We start from the raw sequence: 19851 nt of genomic DNA, 5'->3' as shown, positions 1-19851 counted from the left end.
CCTGCAAGATATCCCATAAATATACAGCATCCGAACAGTCTACGAAAATGGCCAGTTGGCTAAGGCTTGTCACAGACTCGGCAGTCGAGTGATGGAAAAAAGAATCTTTTTGGTTGTACCATATGCGCAGCTGTAAACATGGGTTCTCAATCAAGGTTTCAGTATGCAAATGATGGAAAAAGATTCGTTTTTTTTTTGTTAGTACAGGGAGAGAAACCTTAAGCACTTGCTCTAAAGACATCATAAGGTAATGACCAGGCAAACTTAAACACTATTCAAAGAGACGAAACCTGAAATATGTGTCCCAGGGAACGAATATTTCCTTAGCCTTCTGTTGCGTCTTCAGAGGTAGGGTCCAAGTATGAAGTTGAAAAAACAAAGTATTTTGTTCCCAGAAGCACACGCGCCTTTCTAAAGTGATTAAAAAAATTCACCGACTATTATTTAATTTCCTAATGCGAAATTTGAGTGCAGCTCTATACTTATTTTTATTTCGCAATACATTTAGGGAAAAAACTTGAGACAGACGTGTAGCAGAGTCGGTAAATTGTGGGAAATCTTATCTGCGGGTCAAGGTCATCGGCTTTTATACATGATTTGTCGAATGGTTCCAGTCTAATCGCTGGTGCCATTTGGCTTCCGGAAAGTACTACACAATTCGCTTCGCGCATACACTCCGATTACAAAAAATTGGCTAACCATGACAAACGAAACAAGCATGAAGGGTACCAAGTAACAAGCGCAAGCGAGAGCTGGCGTGGGCACACCATAGTAAGAAATTAAAGGTCCTGCTGAAACCAGATACGAGTACGCGTCGAGCTGTCAGGCGGATCCTCATAAAACCGTTTTCCGCCATTAGTGTCCGCCATTCGCGGCTCGCGTACTATTTCGTATGCCGCTACGCGTTCGCTCGTTAAGCCTTCGCTGTTGTGCTCGTTAGCTCGGTTACGCCGAGACCGACGTCGACGCTCACCACAGGAACGGGCGCCTTGGTACTGCGCTGTGAAAATTCGGCAACGGAAGGTTATCGAATGTGGAGTTGTGATATGGCAAGGAAGAAAACATACATCGGCAACACCCGTAACGAACACCTTGATACCTAAATTATGTAAAGACTTCAAAATTTCACTTGAATGCATGAAGCAGCATGAATTACATCCCCTTAGGACCCTTCTAAAGTACATTTTTAAAGTATGACAATAGGACCGGACAAGGCGTATGGAATATGTCCGGCGCTGGAAGAACTTCTTCCAGAAATGTGTTAAAGATTTCGTGAAAGTATAAAAAATGTGAAAGTCTATTCAACCTTAATTTGAAGTTGATCAGAGACAATGTCGTCCTGAGCGAGTTGGGGGCGAGAATTGGATGGAGTCACTGTGCACGGCACTCTATCGCGTCACCCCTCACGTGGGGGGAGTGGAAGGAAAGCTGAACTGCTTATTTGTCTTGACGGTAACCTTTTTGGTATCAGCCAAGATATTTAGACGACACATACCTACGAGGGCGACCCATATTTTTGCCCAGCAGTACTTTCGGGTAGGCCCGCTTTTTTACCGCGCTAAGTTCAGGATCGGGCTTTTGAGTTTTCTGAAGGCCAATTCTTGCGCGCTGTATGTGCATATTATCATATTATTCTAATATTTTATGTGTGATGTACTCAATACCTACACCGACTTTTAAACGTCTATTTTGAAAGAAAAGCGAGTCCTCACACGCGCTGTCACTCATTGAAATTAAAATGGGTTACTGCACGTTTAGATTTTGACTCATGTTTGCGCTAAACCCAGTATTATACACTATTTCACAATGCAGTATTCACTGCTTTTAATAGATGAAGCTGCATCAAAGCATAACTCCGCACAAACAAAGGAGGCCAAGTGTGTTTTTTTTAACGTGTGCTGCGGAAGCTGAACGTGTGATACGACGCCGTATACACGCGCTACCAATTTCGAAGTTCTTGCATTGTTAGTAGTCCGCAAAATGTGATGAATAAACCACAGGCCTCCTGAAAAGGGCATCAAAACAACGCGGCACGACAAGGTCACCCGCGCATGTTCGCGAACGAAAAATGAAGGTGACACGAAGGCTGGTCAGCCGAGCTGGCAGTTAGGTGAGGAGGTTCACTTTGATACTTTAGATAGTTAAAGTTTCTATTAATTTGTGAAACACATCTTCCACATCGGCATGTTCGTAATTGGGGAAATGTACGAACAGCTGAAATACGGACGTATTTGTACCAATCATTTAAGCTGATCGGCTGCGTTAACCTTGGCGCGCTCCACCACAACACAAGTTGAGAGAGAGCGTTAATACAAGGGAAAGCCGTAATTAGCTGCTCCACGTGGTTTAGGAACTGTGGCTGCATGAAGCATGCCGAAACAAACGGCATGCTCGTTGACGTGCTTCATATAAAAAAATAATGCCGCCTAACGCGCCTGCAAGGAAAGTTGAAGTTATAATACGTCGGACATACCTTTACCCTAACCAAAGCCTTTCGTACCTTACTGCCCCTTTACGCAGGTTGAAATTTTACAGTTTCGTGATGCATCCTTCACCTTGTGGGTTTTAGTAAACCTCTAGTTTTCGATGTTATTTCTTAGTTAAACCTTCACCTTACCAATTTTTTACTGACTTTCTTTCGGGAAAAGCTAGAACACCACTTCTTTCCCCCGACTTCTTATAAGTTAAGCGGCTTCTATCGCTTTACTGATGTTACTCCGAAAGCGGTTTCACTCTTCACGAGTTTTTTTTGTGTGATTCAGTCTGCATGAATGAGCGTCAGTGAAGTTTCTGATACTCATCGATGTACTACTATCTTTTATTTCTTTATTTCTTTCGGCAGGTATGTGTACGTGGCCAGAAATCCTTGGGACGTGTGTGTGTCTCTGTTTCACATGGTCACCAACCTCAGCGTCTACCATTTCGAGGACGGCACGTTCGACGAGTTCTTTGAGTACTTCTTGAACAAGGACTTTGGATACGGCTCCTATGTTGACCACGTAGCCAAGGGATACGCTCTCAGAGACAGGGCCAACGTACTCTTCCTCACTTACGAGCAGCTGAAAAGGGAGCCCCGCGACACCGTACTAAAACTGGCACGCTTTCTTGGCGATCGCCATGTCAAGATTATAGAGGACGGTGAAAATGGCTTGCTAGCCCGGATCCTGGAACTGTCTTCACCCAGCCAAATGAAGAGTGTCATTGTGATGAACTTGCGCAGCAAGGAGTGGGAGGGTATGATGACTAGAAATAACATGACCTGTAAGGACGGTTACGGTGGGGACTGCAGAAAGTACAGCATTGTGAGGAATGCTCAAATTGGCGATTGGAAGAACTACTTCAAGCCTGACCAGCTTCAACGCTTCGAGGCGAAAATTAAGGCGGAAGGAGAGAAAGCTTCGTTTATGGATTTGTGGGCAGACATCAGGAAAGAGGCGCTTGAATTAGCTTTTTCGTAAGCGAACTAAAATTTGCGTTGACCAATCACGGACGAAACAAGGCAATGCAATACACAGCACAGTCAGCTATATATGTCCTGTATTTTGTGCCGCTTTCTCCTTGACAGTGCTACGCCCACTCGACTGCACCTTTATATTTCGCGTCGCAAATTTACCCTTCGATGTGTGAACATACAAATGCCTTCGTAAGAAATCAACTAACGTTTGGAAGGACAGAACTTCGACAACAGAAAGCAAGGAACGCGGCTATTTATTTTGCCAATATCTAGGGGCGCTGTTACTCTAATCATGTCCAAGCGACTAGCCCAGATTTGCACCTTGCTTCTTTGGAGACCCCGTGAAGCTATTGGATATTTCGGCATGGTGACGTACACCTGCGCCACTAGTTCTGTAGGAATGTCTCTAACTGCACATCAATGGGGCAGTACCAGCGAACGTTGTTTGTAAATAATCGGGCAGAAGCAATGGCCCCTTGAAATAGTTGTGACGATGATTATCATGTGTGTGTTAGCGTTCTTGAAAATTCCTAAATATGTGCACGAAAGGAAGAACTCTGAAATGTGGTACTGGGCTATTACTGCAGGACTTTACAGAAGAGAATTTGGCAGACATCACTTCCATTATGAATTAAAAAATGACAGCGCTGTTGTAATATACTTCACTTCATGACACTTGAACCTGCTTGTAGTGGGCTCGTGCTTGCTTTTCCCTCTGACAAGTTGTGCAAGGTTCATTGCGATTCCTTACGTGTGAAGAATTTTACGTCATCGCAAATGATTGTTGTCGCTTCATTATTGCGTTCGAAAATTTCATGGTAAGCAAAGAGCGAAGCCTTAATATTACCACACTCTAACGCTCACTAGCGTCTACGCGAAGCGTTTGGGGCTAAAGGTTTTTCAAGCCAGTAGACTGTTCGATAACTATCTGCTTTCTTGGTGACGACCAGGATTTTGAACCGAAATATATCCGGGTTCGGCAGGGGTTCGGGCTCAACGCACTGCGGTTTTGTGATGGTCCACTTTCGGTTGGGAGAAATAAAAAGACGATTCAAACTCCAGTTGAAGTCGAAGAAGTTGTCGGCGTTCGGAAAACGCACCAAGCGTCCCCAGTGCTACTATGCATGCAAAAAATTCTTAAGGATGTCCGGCTGTGCCTCTTCAGGCATGAATGTGTGCCGTCTATAAGACCATTGACTTCGATGAAGATCTGATGCCAAAGTTCGAGGGATTAACGCGTGAAAAACAAGTATGGCCAGTGATCTCAAAAACTTATTAAGGCAAAAGCCTCAGATCGCTTATGAGTAAAAAAATTTGATGTCTCGCATTATGGCGCCAAATTTATAGAACGTCGAAACGTCCACCTCGTCGAACCAACGAGGTTTGGTGTATTTAGGGTAAATTAGTCCTTCAACTCCTTTATAAGAAGGCGTGAAGACGAACCGGAGAAGCCGAATCAGCATGATGTGGGGTGTTAATGAAGGCAAAGTTAAATATGGAAACGGGTAATTAAGAGGGAGGTAAATAAATCACTACAACCCAAGATCATTGGTGGGAGTCGAGTTCGCTTGGAGATATGGGCAAACCGACCATATCTGAAGGATGTCATCACTCCCCCGTAATTGAAGCATGTTCTCGCCCTAGCTGCCAAACCTGAAGGCACTTTCGTATTGATAATAAAATTAATATCACCGCAAATAGCTATACACACGAAGTGAAAACTAGCTTGCACTTGTTCCTATGTAATTTATATGCTTGTATGTTCCTTCCATAAGAAATAATATATCGGTGATCCAGACAGGGAATGAGAGGCAGGTAAGCGGACATCGTGCGGACACAGCTAAAAAGCTTCCGAAAGCCTTCGCCGAGCATTACAACCAACCAGGTCATAACTTTGATGAGCTTAAACTCTACATCCTACAATAAAATTTCAGTTCTGCGAGAGAGCAAATACAGAGAATTGTACCTATTCCATAAGTTCATGACATTGCAACAGAAAGGCTTAAACGTTTCAGAGGCTGTTTCAGAATCCATTCGCTATGTTAGATCTTAAACTATAGGCAAAGCACTTAGCTCTTTTTCATTGGGTTGTTAGTGTTTTTTTCTCCCTTTGATTTGTTCTTTTCTTTGTATATTTATTCCATTTTATTTTATTTTCTCCACGAGCACGATTATATCCCCCTTCTTTTATTCTGTCTTGCAGAGAGACGATAGTTCGCTGACCTGCAGCAAAGCAGATAATGCCCCCCCCCCCCCCCCCCGCGTCGTCCTGGCCCTTCCACGAAGAAAAGGTACCTACCGTCACACGTCAACTGGCTGACACACGACGCTACCTCACAGTCTCCACCAACGTTGAATAGCACACCTTTCATTTCAATTCAACGCGCACGCCGCTAACACACCCTCCATAGTTGCCTTGCACACCCGCCTTATCCCCACTCGCTTTCGAAAGTCCTACCTATATATGCTGTGCCGAGGAAAGCATATGTCACCTTGAAAAAGTCCACTTGTCGAAGTGTTGCCTCGCGCTTTTATCTTGTTCTCGTTTTGCTCATGGTCTTGAATTTATATCTTCCGCCTTCCCCGTGTGTTTCCCTGCACTTAGTGACTCAACTAGCCTAGAAGAAACTATCTGCCGACAGGGAAGGAGTCCTTAATTTGCTCTTAATTCTCAAAACCTGCTGCCGTAAGATTGAGTTCACTGTGTGTGCATCCAGAAGCGCGGTAAATGAAGATGCTTTAGTCGAAGAGTATCTTCCTGAGCGTTGTCCTCACGAGCAAGAGTAGACTTGCATGTTGTCATTGTGCCATCAAGGCCACCATAGGATTTAAAAAGTAAAAATAATCATGGCTGACAGGAGCATGTATTTGCGCTGTAAAACATGAATGTGTTCCTACTGGCGAATTAGTCTTTTCTTGTCGACACTACTCTACTGCAGACGGATTTCGAAGTTTTTTTTTCTTTTTCGCTGAGTGAGAAACATGCACTGAAAAAAAAATAAACTAGTCAGCCCAAGAACTGGTACGGAACAGGTACTTAACAAATATTGCAGTTTCAGGTTATTGAATAATTCGTGATGTATACGTGATCCACATAAATGAGAGCTGCCTCGTCTTAGCACCATTATTTTTCCAAGTACCAAATAAAATGATAAAAATTCTTAGTGTCAAGTGACCAACGTTTCACGAAAGCTTCTTGCCATGAAAGGACTCGGCCAGACGAAATCTCAGAGATCCTTGCCACATAGCAATACAAAGGAACGTGTTGGCAAAAGCCCCGTCTCATTGCGCAAGCCCTTTGTATGAATAATTCCCATGTTTCATTTTGAAGCATCTCGTTCATCCGCAAGGGCTTCTTTTGACATTGTGAGACTGAGAGGCTGTTGGCAGCATTAATTAGACCTGGTCAAGCTTACAGCCGCGCATTACCTGTGGCGCTCTGGGACTTAAGGAGTAACCAACAGGAATAACTTGAGAAAGACTGAGGAAGCAGTAAAAAGATGGACACAGCGTGAAATAGTCAGAAGAAAACTTGGCATAGGACAAGCCACGGTGTATGCACTGAAATTTAAGCAAGGTAATATCATCAGCAAATTCTGAGATATAGTAAAAGCAGCAGAGGAATTCTATACTGACCTGTACAGCACCCATAGCAGGCACGCTACCTTCATTCGTAGTAGTAATTAGCAGGATACAGAGGCTCCTTCTGTAATTAGGGATAAAGTTAGATAGCCTTGCGAGACAAGACGCGGGCTCCTATTCCATTCAGGAAGATGGAATATCAGTCGATTTATTCAATTGTAGAGGAGATACTATGCTTTAAAAACTTGGGACTCTTTACATTCAATGCCAAATATATTTCATGATTTCAAGAAAGCTGGAAGAATGTCAACAACATATTAATCCACAAGAAAGGAGACAAAGAGCTGAAAAATTAAAGACCCATTATCTCGCTTTCAGTTTTGTATAAAATATTCACCAAGATAACTTCCAATAGAATAAAGCCAACACTTGACTTCAGTGAAACAAAAAAACAAGCTGGCTTAAGGAACGAGTATTGTACAACACATCACATAAAATGTCATTCATCACGTAATCAACAAAATTTCAGAGTGCAATCAACCACTCCATATAGCTTTCAAACATTATTAAGAGGCATTTGATTCAGTACAAATACTAGCAGTCATAAAGACATTACGTAATCGAGAAACACAGGATCAATACGTGAATATCTTGGCGAATATCTACAGAGATTCGACAGCTAATTTGGTTCTCCACAATAAATCTGCGAGGGATGTTCTGAAAGTAAGATTCGTCATTTTTTTTCAAGAAGTTGGCACACCAGGTTAAACAGACAATTTCGATTAAAATCCAGGCCCTTTGCTGGTTCAACGATGGAAGGAGCGTCAGCGGTGGAGGAATGGCGCATGTGCAGAGCACCGATGAAGACACAATAGCAGCAGAGCAACATGACCGATGTGATTCGAATACAAATCACAATGGCAGACAGTCGTGTGCTCATAACGTGTTCGCAACTGGAAGCGCGTGTTATTATAAGTCATGAATGGGCACGTGTGACTAGTGTATCGGCCAACCATGAACGCCTACATATCGTGTATGGTGTAAGACTTCATGTCTCAGCCCTTTCATCGAAGGCAAGCGAGTTTTACCAGAGTTATTTCTTGAAACTGATTACGCACTTCGACAAATGTATCAATGTTGGGCCTGCCCATACGGACAAATATTGCAAGGTGTATTGTTCATGATGCCATGATGTATTTTTTGGCAATAAAGGTTCCATTTGAAAACAAATGACGAAACTTACTTTCAAAAGTTCCTCGTAGAAAGTTTATATCAATAAAGGGTCAGGCAAGGAGACACAAACTCTTCAAGGCTCTATGCTTCAAAGAAGTATTCAAGCTATTAAACAGGGAATGCTAAGATGTTAGGATCAACGGCGAATATCTCAGCAACTTTCGGTTCGCGAAAGTGCAAGAGTGGGGTTGAAGATTATTATGCAAAAGACAAATATAATGTTTAGTAGCCTGGCAAGGAAACAAGGCAAAGGGATCGCCAGTCAGCCTCTAGGGTCTCTAAAGCAGTACGTTTATCCAGAGCAATTACTCAGAGGACCCTGATTATGAGAATCAAATTTACAGAATAAAATGTGTTACAAGATACTCTAAGATAAGATAAGATAGGCATTACAAGATACTGACTGTGCGCTTACCACTACGTTTGAGAAGAATTCTACCTGTGCTAAGGTATGCTTCATAAATTTGGAGTTTAACAAAGAAACTCGCCAAGAAGTTAACGATTGTGCAAAGAGCGATGGGAAAAAATGTTAAGCGTAACGCTGAGAGACAGGCAGAGAGCGGCGTGGAGAAGACAGCAAGCTGAGATAGCCGATATTCTAATTGAAATTAAGGGGAAAATAGAGCTGGGCACGCCATGCAATGCGTAGGATGGATTAGTCAAGCTCTCAAGTTAGTCAAGTTAGGACTTAGTCAAGCTGCTCACGCAGCTTTTTTCTTCAAGACCTGTCCATATTCGATTGTATGTGGTATATGGGAACTAAAGCACTTACTTACTTACGATTGGATTACTGGTCGACCATTAGAGTGACAGAACGGGTGCTAAGAGATGGGAAGCACAGTCTACAAGTGCAGGAAACTAGGTGGTGGGACTAAATTGAGAAATTTGCCAGCGCATGTTGGAATCAGTCGGCGCAGGACAGGGGTAATTAGAGATTTCACACTGAAGCCATCGTCCTGCTGTGTACATAAAAATAGGCTGATGTAAAATAGGAATTGCCATACAGCACAGACGGGCTCGTGTAGGGTAATTCATGGTGCAGGAATGTATCAGGCAAGCTGAGAGCAGATCAGCACGAAAAGTTGGTACTATCTCAAAGATGACTCCCAGTGGATCTTAGTGCATGTAAACATACAACAAATATGTTTCATTAGAATTTTGTTCCAGTGCACACACATAGTTTCAAAGGAATACTCATGAGAGGAGGAATGCATGCATTAATCCAGGACTGTGACAGCAGATTCCCTTCATACGTGACTGATAGTGTGTGACATATGATTACAATGCATTTATAATCACAGCAGTTGGATAGCACCGCGAAATTTTGGCTTCCTCCCTGCCGTCAGACAGATTACCTGTGCTGCTGCGAAAGTAGGTTCCGCATCCTTTCCGCAAGTCGCAGAAGCTTTTTGTCAGCCATAACAAAAGCGATTCTGCGCATCCTTGAAAAAGCCTCAGACGCTTTTAATAGTGATAACATAAGTTATTCTAGCTTTTCCTCTATTTCCTTGGCTTCATTATTTGTCTCCCAGTACATACATCACGAGGTTAAACTTTGGTCAACTTGCTAAGTCTGCTGTCACGTTTGGGAATGGTAGAAGAGTGCAACCCTGCTTCGAAGGTGAAAAATGTTTCCCCATTAGCTCTCCAACAAGTTCAAGAATTGACTGTTGCATCTAGGCTCCTACTTTAGCCATGCTGCTCCAGTCATGGCACAAAGATAGACTGTCGTGTTGCACCCTGGTGCCCAGCTTACATGAGATTTCATAACCAAGTGAGAATGACAAGGTTGGTTGTAAAATACATTTATGTAACATTTTATAAGGTACAAAAGAAGTGTTTAACTGATACACAACGATACTCTAACGATACACTTTACTAAAACACCAAACAATGTAGGGATTGAGAATTCATGAACTTAAGAGAGCTTTCATTCAATTTTTTTTCCCAGAATCCTGGCTTCAGTGACACAAAATCAATTTTTCTTGGGACATTCTGAACCTGTGCAGGGCACAATATGAGCTAATGTAGAGAAAATCCCTAGCATTAACTTCTTGTCCTAATTCCTCCACATTGTTGTCCCACTATCTGTGAAACCTTAGCAAAACTCTATGAAAGAAACCAAGGATGTTATCGGCCACTGAAAATCTGTGTCCAGTTTCTTGAGTAAATAAAACTGTACACTATGCTGAAATAAGTGGGGAGCTTTTTCCCGAAAGAACTAGTGAAGAGCGAATTCATAAAAATATATATGAATGAGAAGTTGGAATCCACAGCTGCGTGCGCACTTTGTGTAGTTTCACAGTCTCAACGGGTGGTAGGGTCACTTTCTAAGGCTGTCATATGAGGACGTGCGAGCAGAGGAATGCAGGTCGCTAGCAAAACTAGAAACAGTGTATTGTAAAGTGAGAGTTCTGCCAACCGGTCTCTTGTTTTTACCTACACAATAACATGAGCACTGGTGCTCTTGAACCACTATGTGAAGCCAGAGCCATTTTCGAAATTGCGAATTCTCAAACCGGAATAAATAATTATCCTGTTGCCACATGATCTATTGGTTACCTCACTTACGTAACATGAGAGCACTGGCCATTTGGTCTAGTAAATAAAATTAACCAACCTCCATAATCATTAGCTAGAGCAATTCTCTATGGTCAGTGAGAAAGAATTGGCCATATCGGAACTGGCAGCGGCACTAACGCATTACCGTAGGCAGTTTATTCATGTATTTGACTATGCGTTGCTGGTAAAGCTGCACTTTCACAACCAAAGCAAGCAGATTCAATAGAGTACAGAGACGGAGTATTGCAAAGTGGGATTGCTGCCAACTGATTTGTGGCCTTTACCTGCACAACAGGGCAACACGATTCAGCACTATTGTCTATAACATGGGGTAAAATGGCAAATGCTTTCACATCTTTGAAACTCCTGGACACATCGCTGCACAACTACAGCATTGCAAAGGGCCAAGTTTCCAGACTACCTTATTCTCTGCACTAATGTCATATCTGAGAGCACCAATTTAAAGTCAGTCAACTGGTAGAAAAATGCATAGACAAACTTATTACCAACCTCCACAAGAGAAGGGGGCTTGCAAGAAGATGTGACTGTGGTTCTCTAAAAGATGACCTCATTCAAGATCGCTAGGTAGATCGACTTCCAGACAAGAAAAGCGGGAGATAGATTGTAAACTTACACACTGCAGCTCGATGTGGACATTTTCTGTAAATTGAAAGCTGTGAAGAAATGGAAATAGGTATGGCTGACTATGTCAGCAGCTGCAGATTTGGAAGAGCCACCTATGCTCAAGGGGCCACCAAGCACATGGAAACATATTGTGGAACTCTGGAAAAACAACACGCAGTATCCTGGCATCATCAGTTATGCGCGTCTGTGGTGCAGCAGTAACTCAGCGCAATTGAATATTTATTTCTTACAGCCAACTTTTGTTAGAGTTGTTTACATCAGCTTTCATTGTTCGGGTTAAGTCTTGTAGTGGCTTTACTTTTATCCTGATTTATCAAAGTGCATATTTTGTTGCAGTATGAATGAAAGTGCAGTAACCACGAACATTATGTTTTCTTCACAGATTTTTTCATCACTTTTACTTTTTCTAAACATACTCATGTGAGCCGCGACAACTGGGCACTCATTTTTTAGTTTACTTGCGAAAGATTTTCTTTTTTACTGGAAAGAAGGGAAATAAATTCACTCTTGTTTAGTAAGGACGTAAAATGAAAAAAATATATATTTTGAGACTTTACAGGATAGTTATTTTTCGTTGAGGTCAATAATGAAATCCCGCGACATACCTATTGTTGGAGAAGAAAATCTGGGTATTTTTTGAGAAATGGATTCACATTTAGAATCGCCCAATTAGACAGTTTATTTAGGCCAAGCCATACTTGTGCCTCATAGATAGCATAATTCAATCATTTTATTGCAATTTACACATTTTTCACACATACAGAATAATGCTTTGCACATCTTATGACAATATTCAAAGAGTTAATTTTTACAGTTCGAAGGCAGGAACTTAGCACATCACAACGGCGGTATTGCGTAGAATGCGAATGTAGGGAAAAGGACAGAGAAGAGTAAAGGGCGCTCTTTACACTGCCCTTTTTCCTGTATTCGCACGCTACGTAATACCGCCGTTATCACCTACGACCAACTCGCCCACTGGGTACCCTTAACGGCACACTACCTTAGAGTATACCAGTCTCTTGCGTGCATGGTGGGGACAGAATGTTGCCGACTAAATCTTATTCTCTCTCTCTTTCTCTCGCAAGTTCTGTCGGACAGATAGCCCTCGCTGATGCTCAGCAACTAATAAAGACGACGGCAGGGGTAGAGAACACAAAATGACGACAGGCTATTGGTCAATATGATATGCAGTAAACACCAACTGGGCCAAACTGAAGTCTTTTAAAGCTCAGCAGGTTGCCAGAAATGTCAGTTGCCAAGAAAACACAAAGTAGTGTCGTATACATTGGCTATGCCAAATATATATATATATATATATATATATATATATATATATAACGCTAACGTATATTTAAAATATATATATATATATATATATATATATATTCATACAAGCTCGTCTGAACAAAGCTAACGCGGGTTCGATTCCAGCCGAGCCATAGACAGTGCCACATACCCAGTGAGCCAAGTTGGCGGGAGACGGTTAGGCACCGTGGAAAGTGTTTGAAGTGTATTGAGAGCCCAAAGCACATCAACAATCTCCGTCACGTTGTTATGCAAAACTAGCGCTTCCAGCATTTTGAAATACATTTGCTATCGTAGGCTAAACGTATATTTAAAATTTTTCACGTGGACGCTAGTATTGACCTTGAGCACCAAATTCAATAACGAGGAAGTGGTAAAACTTGCTTTACAACCAATCTTACGATTACGGTCGATATTAATGCAATTAGTATTGAAGCATTGTAGCGACACGCATTGTTCTCCAATGCAGAAGCATGTCATGTATGAGGTGTGCATGCAGCCGGGCCCCTCTCTCGCGCTTCCCTCTGGACACGCTGCACCATCTTGCAGTGCTGCCACAAAATCCGTGCATGGCTTCTGCTTTATAATATATTCACGCAAGACTGTCTGAATGTAAACACAATGCAGGTTCACTTCTGCCCTGCACTACAGAACATTTATAAGATTGTTTTTTTCATTGAACATTGGTATGTACCCAGTGACCAAACTTGTTGTAAAAGCCCTACATTGAAGAGTAGCACTTCGTGACGAAAGTTGGCTGCAAAAGAGGTTCATTGAAGAGCAGCACATACCAAGTGACCCAAGTTGCAGTGAAAGAAGTTCAGTGAAGAGGAGCACATACGTATAACCCAGGTAGGCTCTCAGGATGGTTTCGCATCGAATTTCCTCAGCATAGCAGCCACATGCTGTAACATTAGACCATAGAATGTTCAGTGACCCATGTTGGCGGGAAAATGCTTGAGACATAGACTGAGTCAGACCCCGAAAAGTGCATAAAGTACGCCAAGGGTGCTAATCGCCTTAATGACAGCACGTAGTATGTAAACGCGGCTATGTCGGCTATAATTACACATGCGTGTTTATTTCGTTGTTGCAAAATATATCATCAAAGAAAAGAAAAGTGCCTCAAGCTTGTTGTCACAGGTGTATTGCTTCTCAGAACAGCTCACAGCAGGCACGGGGGGTCATCTTGCAAGTGTCTGCCTAGTGGATCTGGCCGTTGCGTCTGCTGCTGAAGTACAGATTGGCTGGCGGCGCCTGTCTCAATCCGATGCATTGCCCAGCCCAGCGAATCAGAACTTAAGCAGCAGATGAAATGGACATATTCACTACGTGGACACTTACAGAATACCCCCAGGAAGAGGACCCCACAGCACAAACGCGAAATTAGCAGCTGCATACGTTCCAACAACTAATTTCATTTTTTCTATAGAGGACAAATACATGTTGTATCATTAAATATTTTCTAGAAGTTACTGTATTCCCTATACCCAAGAACACAGTTCTACTCTAGTGAAAATTTATCGTACAAATTTGTATTAACATAATAGTTTGATATATTGTAAAAGATATTTGTTTTATGATAGGGGTTTATCGTTTGTGTCGCTCAATTCGGAACATTCCTTTAGTACATCTTTGTCTGCATGCTGCATTTAGATTAGGAACACATAATTTTAACAGGTATTTCAAATACCTTGTATGCGAGGTATTCAGGACATGGCTGTCAATCACCATAGACATTAACATTCCCCTTCTGTATACGCGCTTAACATCATCTGTACCACACGGTCGATCATTTATGTAGCACATTTATTTCAGGGCATAAGCTTTATTGTGACACCTGGACTCTGGAGATGAAGCAGTATATTACCCTAGTAGTCTTGCACGCCGACCACGTCGACTTATTGATCCCCCCTTCTTGAATGTCCCGAAAGGTTTTCTTTTTTTGAGTGAGGAAGAGTTCGTGGCCAATTATCATCTGTGAAGAGGACACTTATACGCTCCCAGTCGTCAGATGTCATTCACACGTTGGAATTTCTGTTTCAGAGGGCGATCGTGATGAGTGAGAACCCTGATGGTTACGGTGGCTGACAATGAGTTTGAAGTGGCAGAATAAAAAAAAATCTACGTTCCTTTGCATAACCTTAGGAAGCACCACTTCTAAGTTATGAATTGGTTCTCGCCCACAGTGCCTGCGCCACCCAAGAACGCCTGGTTGTGAGCTTCAGTGATCTTGTCACTCTCCATACGGCGTCCTGGTACCAAATATCTAAACTTGTGTGCCAATATCTATGGCGGGCGTTACTGAGAGGAAGACCAAAAAGCAGCAACACAACTAGAAAATCTTGCTAATGCCTGCTAATGCAGAAAAACTAGCCAAATTCAATACGCACTGTCTGATGCTTGTATATCGACATTATCAAAACTGAATTCACTGAATAAATAAGGCTGAAGATGGTTTTATTAACAGACTTATAATAAAAGCAGCAAAAACAAGATGTATTTATATTTGGAATGAGTATACCAAATTTTGTCTCAAACATTGATGCTATTTCTGAAGTCCTCATTAAGTCCTCAAACACCTTTGGCACCCGGTACAATTGGCCTTATCTGCATCCTGGAGTGGCCGACAAGACATCCATCTGTCGCCCCTTGCACTCTGTCTACTTGCTCAAAGTGAGAATAAAGAACAATGTTTTACTTAGTCAGACAGCTGTCATAAGAGTTGGAACATACTCTGTGATATGTTAAGGGGGTGATCAAGATGGTAACGAGGCTATTTTATTGCTGCAGACATATTTGTCACGACTTAGCACGTACGAAGTGAGCGTTTGTTTTACACGAAGTACACCGACGCTTTTTGTCGTTGTTTTGTCGGTGCAACCTTCGCGATATACAGTATGTTATAGCGTTCACTATTATCAAGAATCTTATTACTTGCGATTGCAGGGTACAACCAAGTTTCTGTGAGCACGAGGATGTCTGAATCATCGTCTTCTAGGAAAGAGCAGATAGCGTCGAGCTTGGGCATTATGCTTCGAATGTCAGCAAATGGTATCAGAAAAGCAGGGATCAAAGGTGGTGTGGGCTTCTCGTGGTGCTTTCATGCGCATGTATTTCTTTTTATCTTTCCGATAAAACAACAGCTTTTGTGACACGGTCGCGTATATAAGTTTGCCGTACATGCGCATCCTGCCAATCGAGAGTTTAGATGTTTTTTTTGTGCTTTAGCAACGTTTATCAGTATTTTCCTTGGCAGTCATGTAGCCAGGGAAAAATCTTCGCCGAGAGAATATCTAGATCCCTTCAGTTTTGAAGCAGATGCAATGACTTGCTGCTTATCCTTAAAGAAAATCAGTTTGGCTATTATCAATGTATACCGTATGTTAGTCATCTGAGTGACCGAAGAAGGCAAAACGAGGACTGACACAGCAACTGTTTCTTGTTTCTACACGTACAAGAGGCCAAAAACTGTCCATAGTGTGCAGTGTTCTCAATTGCAACACTGCGAGTCGTCCGTTCTACAAAAAAGCATGAATGTGGTTATCACAGTATTTTGTGTTGAGAAATGTTGGAAGAACAAACAATTCTGAGCCACATATTGCAATCAGTGTTACTTCAGCAATTTATGGGAGGCCATCATTTGGTATAAACATAGGTAGCACGCGGTTCACACTGACTTCACTTTCAGTGAGAGTAACTGAAGCTACAGAGTGCATGTTTGTAGTAAGCAGCCACAGAGCCTTTAGGCTATCCATTAAATGTCATGTAGTGACCTTGGGCCAATGCTCTTGCTCCCTACAGTGACATATACACCTTGGGACTGAGCTAAGGCATACATCAAGTGCATCTGACGCCGGTGACTTAGTGTTGAGCATATGTTCTTGAAGTTAAAAATTCGCAAGTGATTTAGAAAATTGATGCTTAGCTTCGAAACGCATACATAACATTTTAGAAAGGGGGCCACGCATAAGTAGCCTCAGGTAGAGAATTAGGTAGCCCATTTATGGAATTATGTTTACATCCGGAAATGTTCCTCTAAATGCATCGTAGAAATAATCTATCGGGACTTTCAAATATGCGCCTGCACTGCGGCGCACTTGTGGCGCAAGAACTATGTCCACTGCGGTGCGCAACATGAGGTACACCTCATATGTAGAATTCCGTTTTGGACAGTGCCACCGAAAACAAGAAAAGAAGTGAAAGAAACAACTTCGCAACCGCGGAACCTTTTATGACTGAGGTTCCAAATACTGCCTGCCGCGACAAAGGGGATCTCCTGGACTTTTTATCTGCTCCTTGAAAAGCAAACGTAGCAAGATTGTTATTCAACTGCTCTAGTGGGAAAACACGATTTGAGATCCCGTGTCTAACATGCTTCATGACAAATGGAATGATGCCTTCAAATAGACCATGCATTACATCTGGTGGCAAGCCTTTGGTTAAATTAAATGGGTCAAGTGAGCTCAGACAGCTTTCACCCGTGATACCATATGCATTCGAAAAACTTAGATCCTGCTTTGTTAGCTGAACATGACGTGCATGCATTTGCTTTGTCCTGATTATGAAGTCTCGTTCATGTCACTTTTCATTTATCTCTCCTTTCGAAGCCATCCAAAGCGGGAAATGTGGCCGGCGAGAAGCATTCGCGGAAACCACCAAGCTGGTGGCTTGACAAATTGTCGCCACTCACAAGTAATAGTTACCCCTTAATAATTGATCCATGCCCGCAGGGGCGCCTGCGTCAGCAGGCATTTGGTGTGTTGCGACACCACGTACCCGAGCACACGAGGGTTGGACCCTCCCGCGTATAGCCGTGCACGGCGCAGCCGTGTCCGGGGAAAGGGGGATCCGGGGGGTTGAGCCGATGCCGGGCGTTTGGACCGTTAAGGCCCCCCGGCGGAGGTAACAGACCTCTTTGGCCTCTGCTTCACTTAGACGGCACCTCCAGGCTGACCCACCTGGGGGAATTCGGCAGTCTCCTTTTCCTGTCTTCCTCTCCGATCTTCATCTTTCTCTCTCGCTTTTTTCATCTTTCCTGCCTTCTCTTCATTTTTTATCGATCCCTAGTTTCCCGGCGGCAAGGCTTAACCTTTTGCGGCTAGTTAGTCTTGGTTATGCTTGCTGTATTTCATTATAGCAGCGTTGAACGGCTGGCGTAGGCAGGGCTCCTCTTGAAAAAACCTTTGTCACGTCCCCCTGTTGGGCTCTATGGTGGGTGGTTGGCATCGCTGCCGAAGACCCCATCAATACTTATGGAAAATGCTTTTCCTAAACTCCCTGATTGCCCTCAGAAACGAGGGCGCACCGAAGATGTCTCAGTTTACCGGACGCCAAGTCCACATCTTCCCACGTTTCCATATAGTTTACTCGGAAAAACCCGACAAACTAGTGCGCACCATTTCACCGTTCCTTGTATCAAAGTCTTTGACTGATGTTATTGGTTCCGGTTATAAGGCGACGAGGATCGCAAGCAGTGATCTCCTCCTGGAGCTCCGCGATTATGAAGCAATACGAGAAACTGCCGAAACTAGTGTTACTTGGTGAAACTCAAGTAATTGTAACCCCGCACCGCACTATGAAACGCCACGTTGCGCGGCTTCAGATGATGATCTGTTGGAGCTAACTGAAGCAGAACTTCTGGAGAGCTTCAGTGAGCAAAATGTGATCATTGTAAGAAGGATTAAGGTGAAGCGGGATGACATAGAAATCCAAACCGAGCACCAAATAATCACCTTTGGTTCAAGTGCCCTGCCCGAGTCAATCGAGGCCTAGTACATCAAGCTCTGTGTTAGGCCATAGGTGCCAAATCCTCTCCGATATTTCAAATGCCACCGTTACGGTCACAGTTCGCAGAGCGGCCGAGGCCGCGAAGCTTGTGCGAAATGGAGTGTCCATGAACACACCTCCGAATCTTGCGAGAACACTCTCCACTGTGTAAGCTGTGATGGGGAGCACGCCGCGTACTCGTGGTCGTGCCCATCCCGGAAAAAAGAAAAGGAAATTGTGACAATTAAAGTAAAAGAGAAAATATGTTTCAAGGAGGCACGCAGGCGCGTTTCATACGTGCCCAAGAACATCTTTGCCGATGTGATGCGTCAGGGGCCAGCGACACTACGGCTACCGGCGGCTGTCCGACCCACAAGCAGTGAGTCGGCAGCAGTTCCGCCATCTGCCCCCGTGGCGGTTACAGCTAGCGCTGCTCCGCCACCCCAGCAAAAGGGGACATCCACCTCCGGACAGGTGGCCTCAAAGGTCTCATCCAACGTTCCAAGAACTTCTCGTCCAACAAAGCGCCCAGAAGAGCGCGTGTCTAGCGCCTCGCAAAAGGCGATGAACAAAACAACCAGCAAGACGGCGCCACCAGCGCCTAAGGAGCGGCGAGGCTCTCGAGATCACTCCAAAAAAAGACAAAACTCGCGTCACGGCGCCTCCAAAGGGCCTGTGAACTAATCTGAATGTCTTGAACACACAGAACCCAACACATTTACCATAATGGAGACACAAATACTACAATAAAATGTTAGAGGTCTTCTTCATAACCTCGACGACAATAGCGAACTACTACACAAACACAATCCCAAGTTACTGTGTGTTCAAGAGACACATCTGAAACCTACCAACACAAATTTTCTTCGAAATTACACCATCTTTCGAAAATACTGTGACGCGGCTAATGCCTCCGGCGGGGTAGCAATAGTAGCCGACAAGGCGGCAGCTTTCCGACACGTCGCCCTTCAGACACCTCTTGACGCAGTGTCAATTCGGGCCATTCTGTTTAATAAGCTGGTAACTCTGTGTTCCATTTATATACCGCCGAACCAACATCTCAAAAGAACAGACTTTTATAACCTCATTGATCAGCTTTCCGAGCCTTAGATACTCGTGGGAGATTTTAACGCTCATAACACGATGTGGGGACACTCACCATGCGACAGGAGAGGTCGGTTGATTGAAAACTTTCTCTTGTCCTCGGGAGCATGTATAATTAATAAGAAAGAACCAGCGTACTACAGTGTGCCACATAACACGTACTCGTCCATAGACTTAAGTATAGTATTAAGTACACT

At 43.3% G+C, this 19851-nt stretch overlaps 1 protein-coding gene across 2 annotated transcripts in view; it reads left to right on the top strand.

Annotated features, from left to right (window-relative positions):
* The window catches only part of LOC126524611 (sulfotransferase 1C2-like), a 138709-nt gene extending 130443 nt beyond the window's left edge, over positions 1 to 8266 (top strand). For both annotated transcript variants that reach the window (XM_055067389.2, XM_050172912.3), the window contains one exon: positions 2843 to 8266. In XM_055067389.2, the coding sequence (XP_054923364.1) occupies positions 2843 to 3458 (616 nt within the window). In that variant the 3' untranslated portion in view covers positions 3459 to 8266. The remainder of the gene's footprint in view (positions 1 to 2842) is intronic.
* The last annotated feature ends 11585 nt before the right edge of the window (positions 8267 to 19851 follow it).

The sequence above is a fragment of the Dermacentor andersoni genome, chromosome 3, assembly GCF_023375885.2.
Source record: "Dermacentor andersoni chromosome 3, qqDerAnde1_hic_scaffold, whole genome shotgun sequence".
NCBI lineage: Eukaryota > Metazoa > Arthropoda > Arachnida > Ixodida > Ixodidae > Dermacentor > Dermacentor andersoni.
The sequence above is the reverse complement of the archived record's forward strand: the minus strand, read 5'-3'. Positions and strand labels throughout refer to the sequence as shown.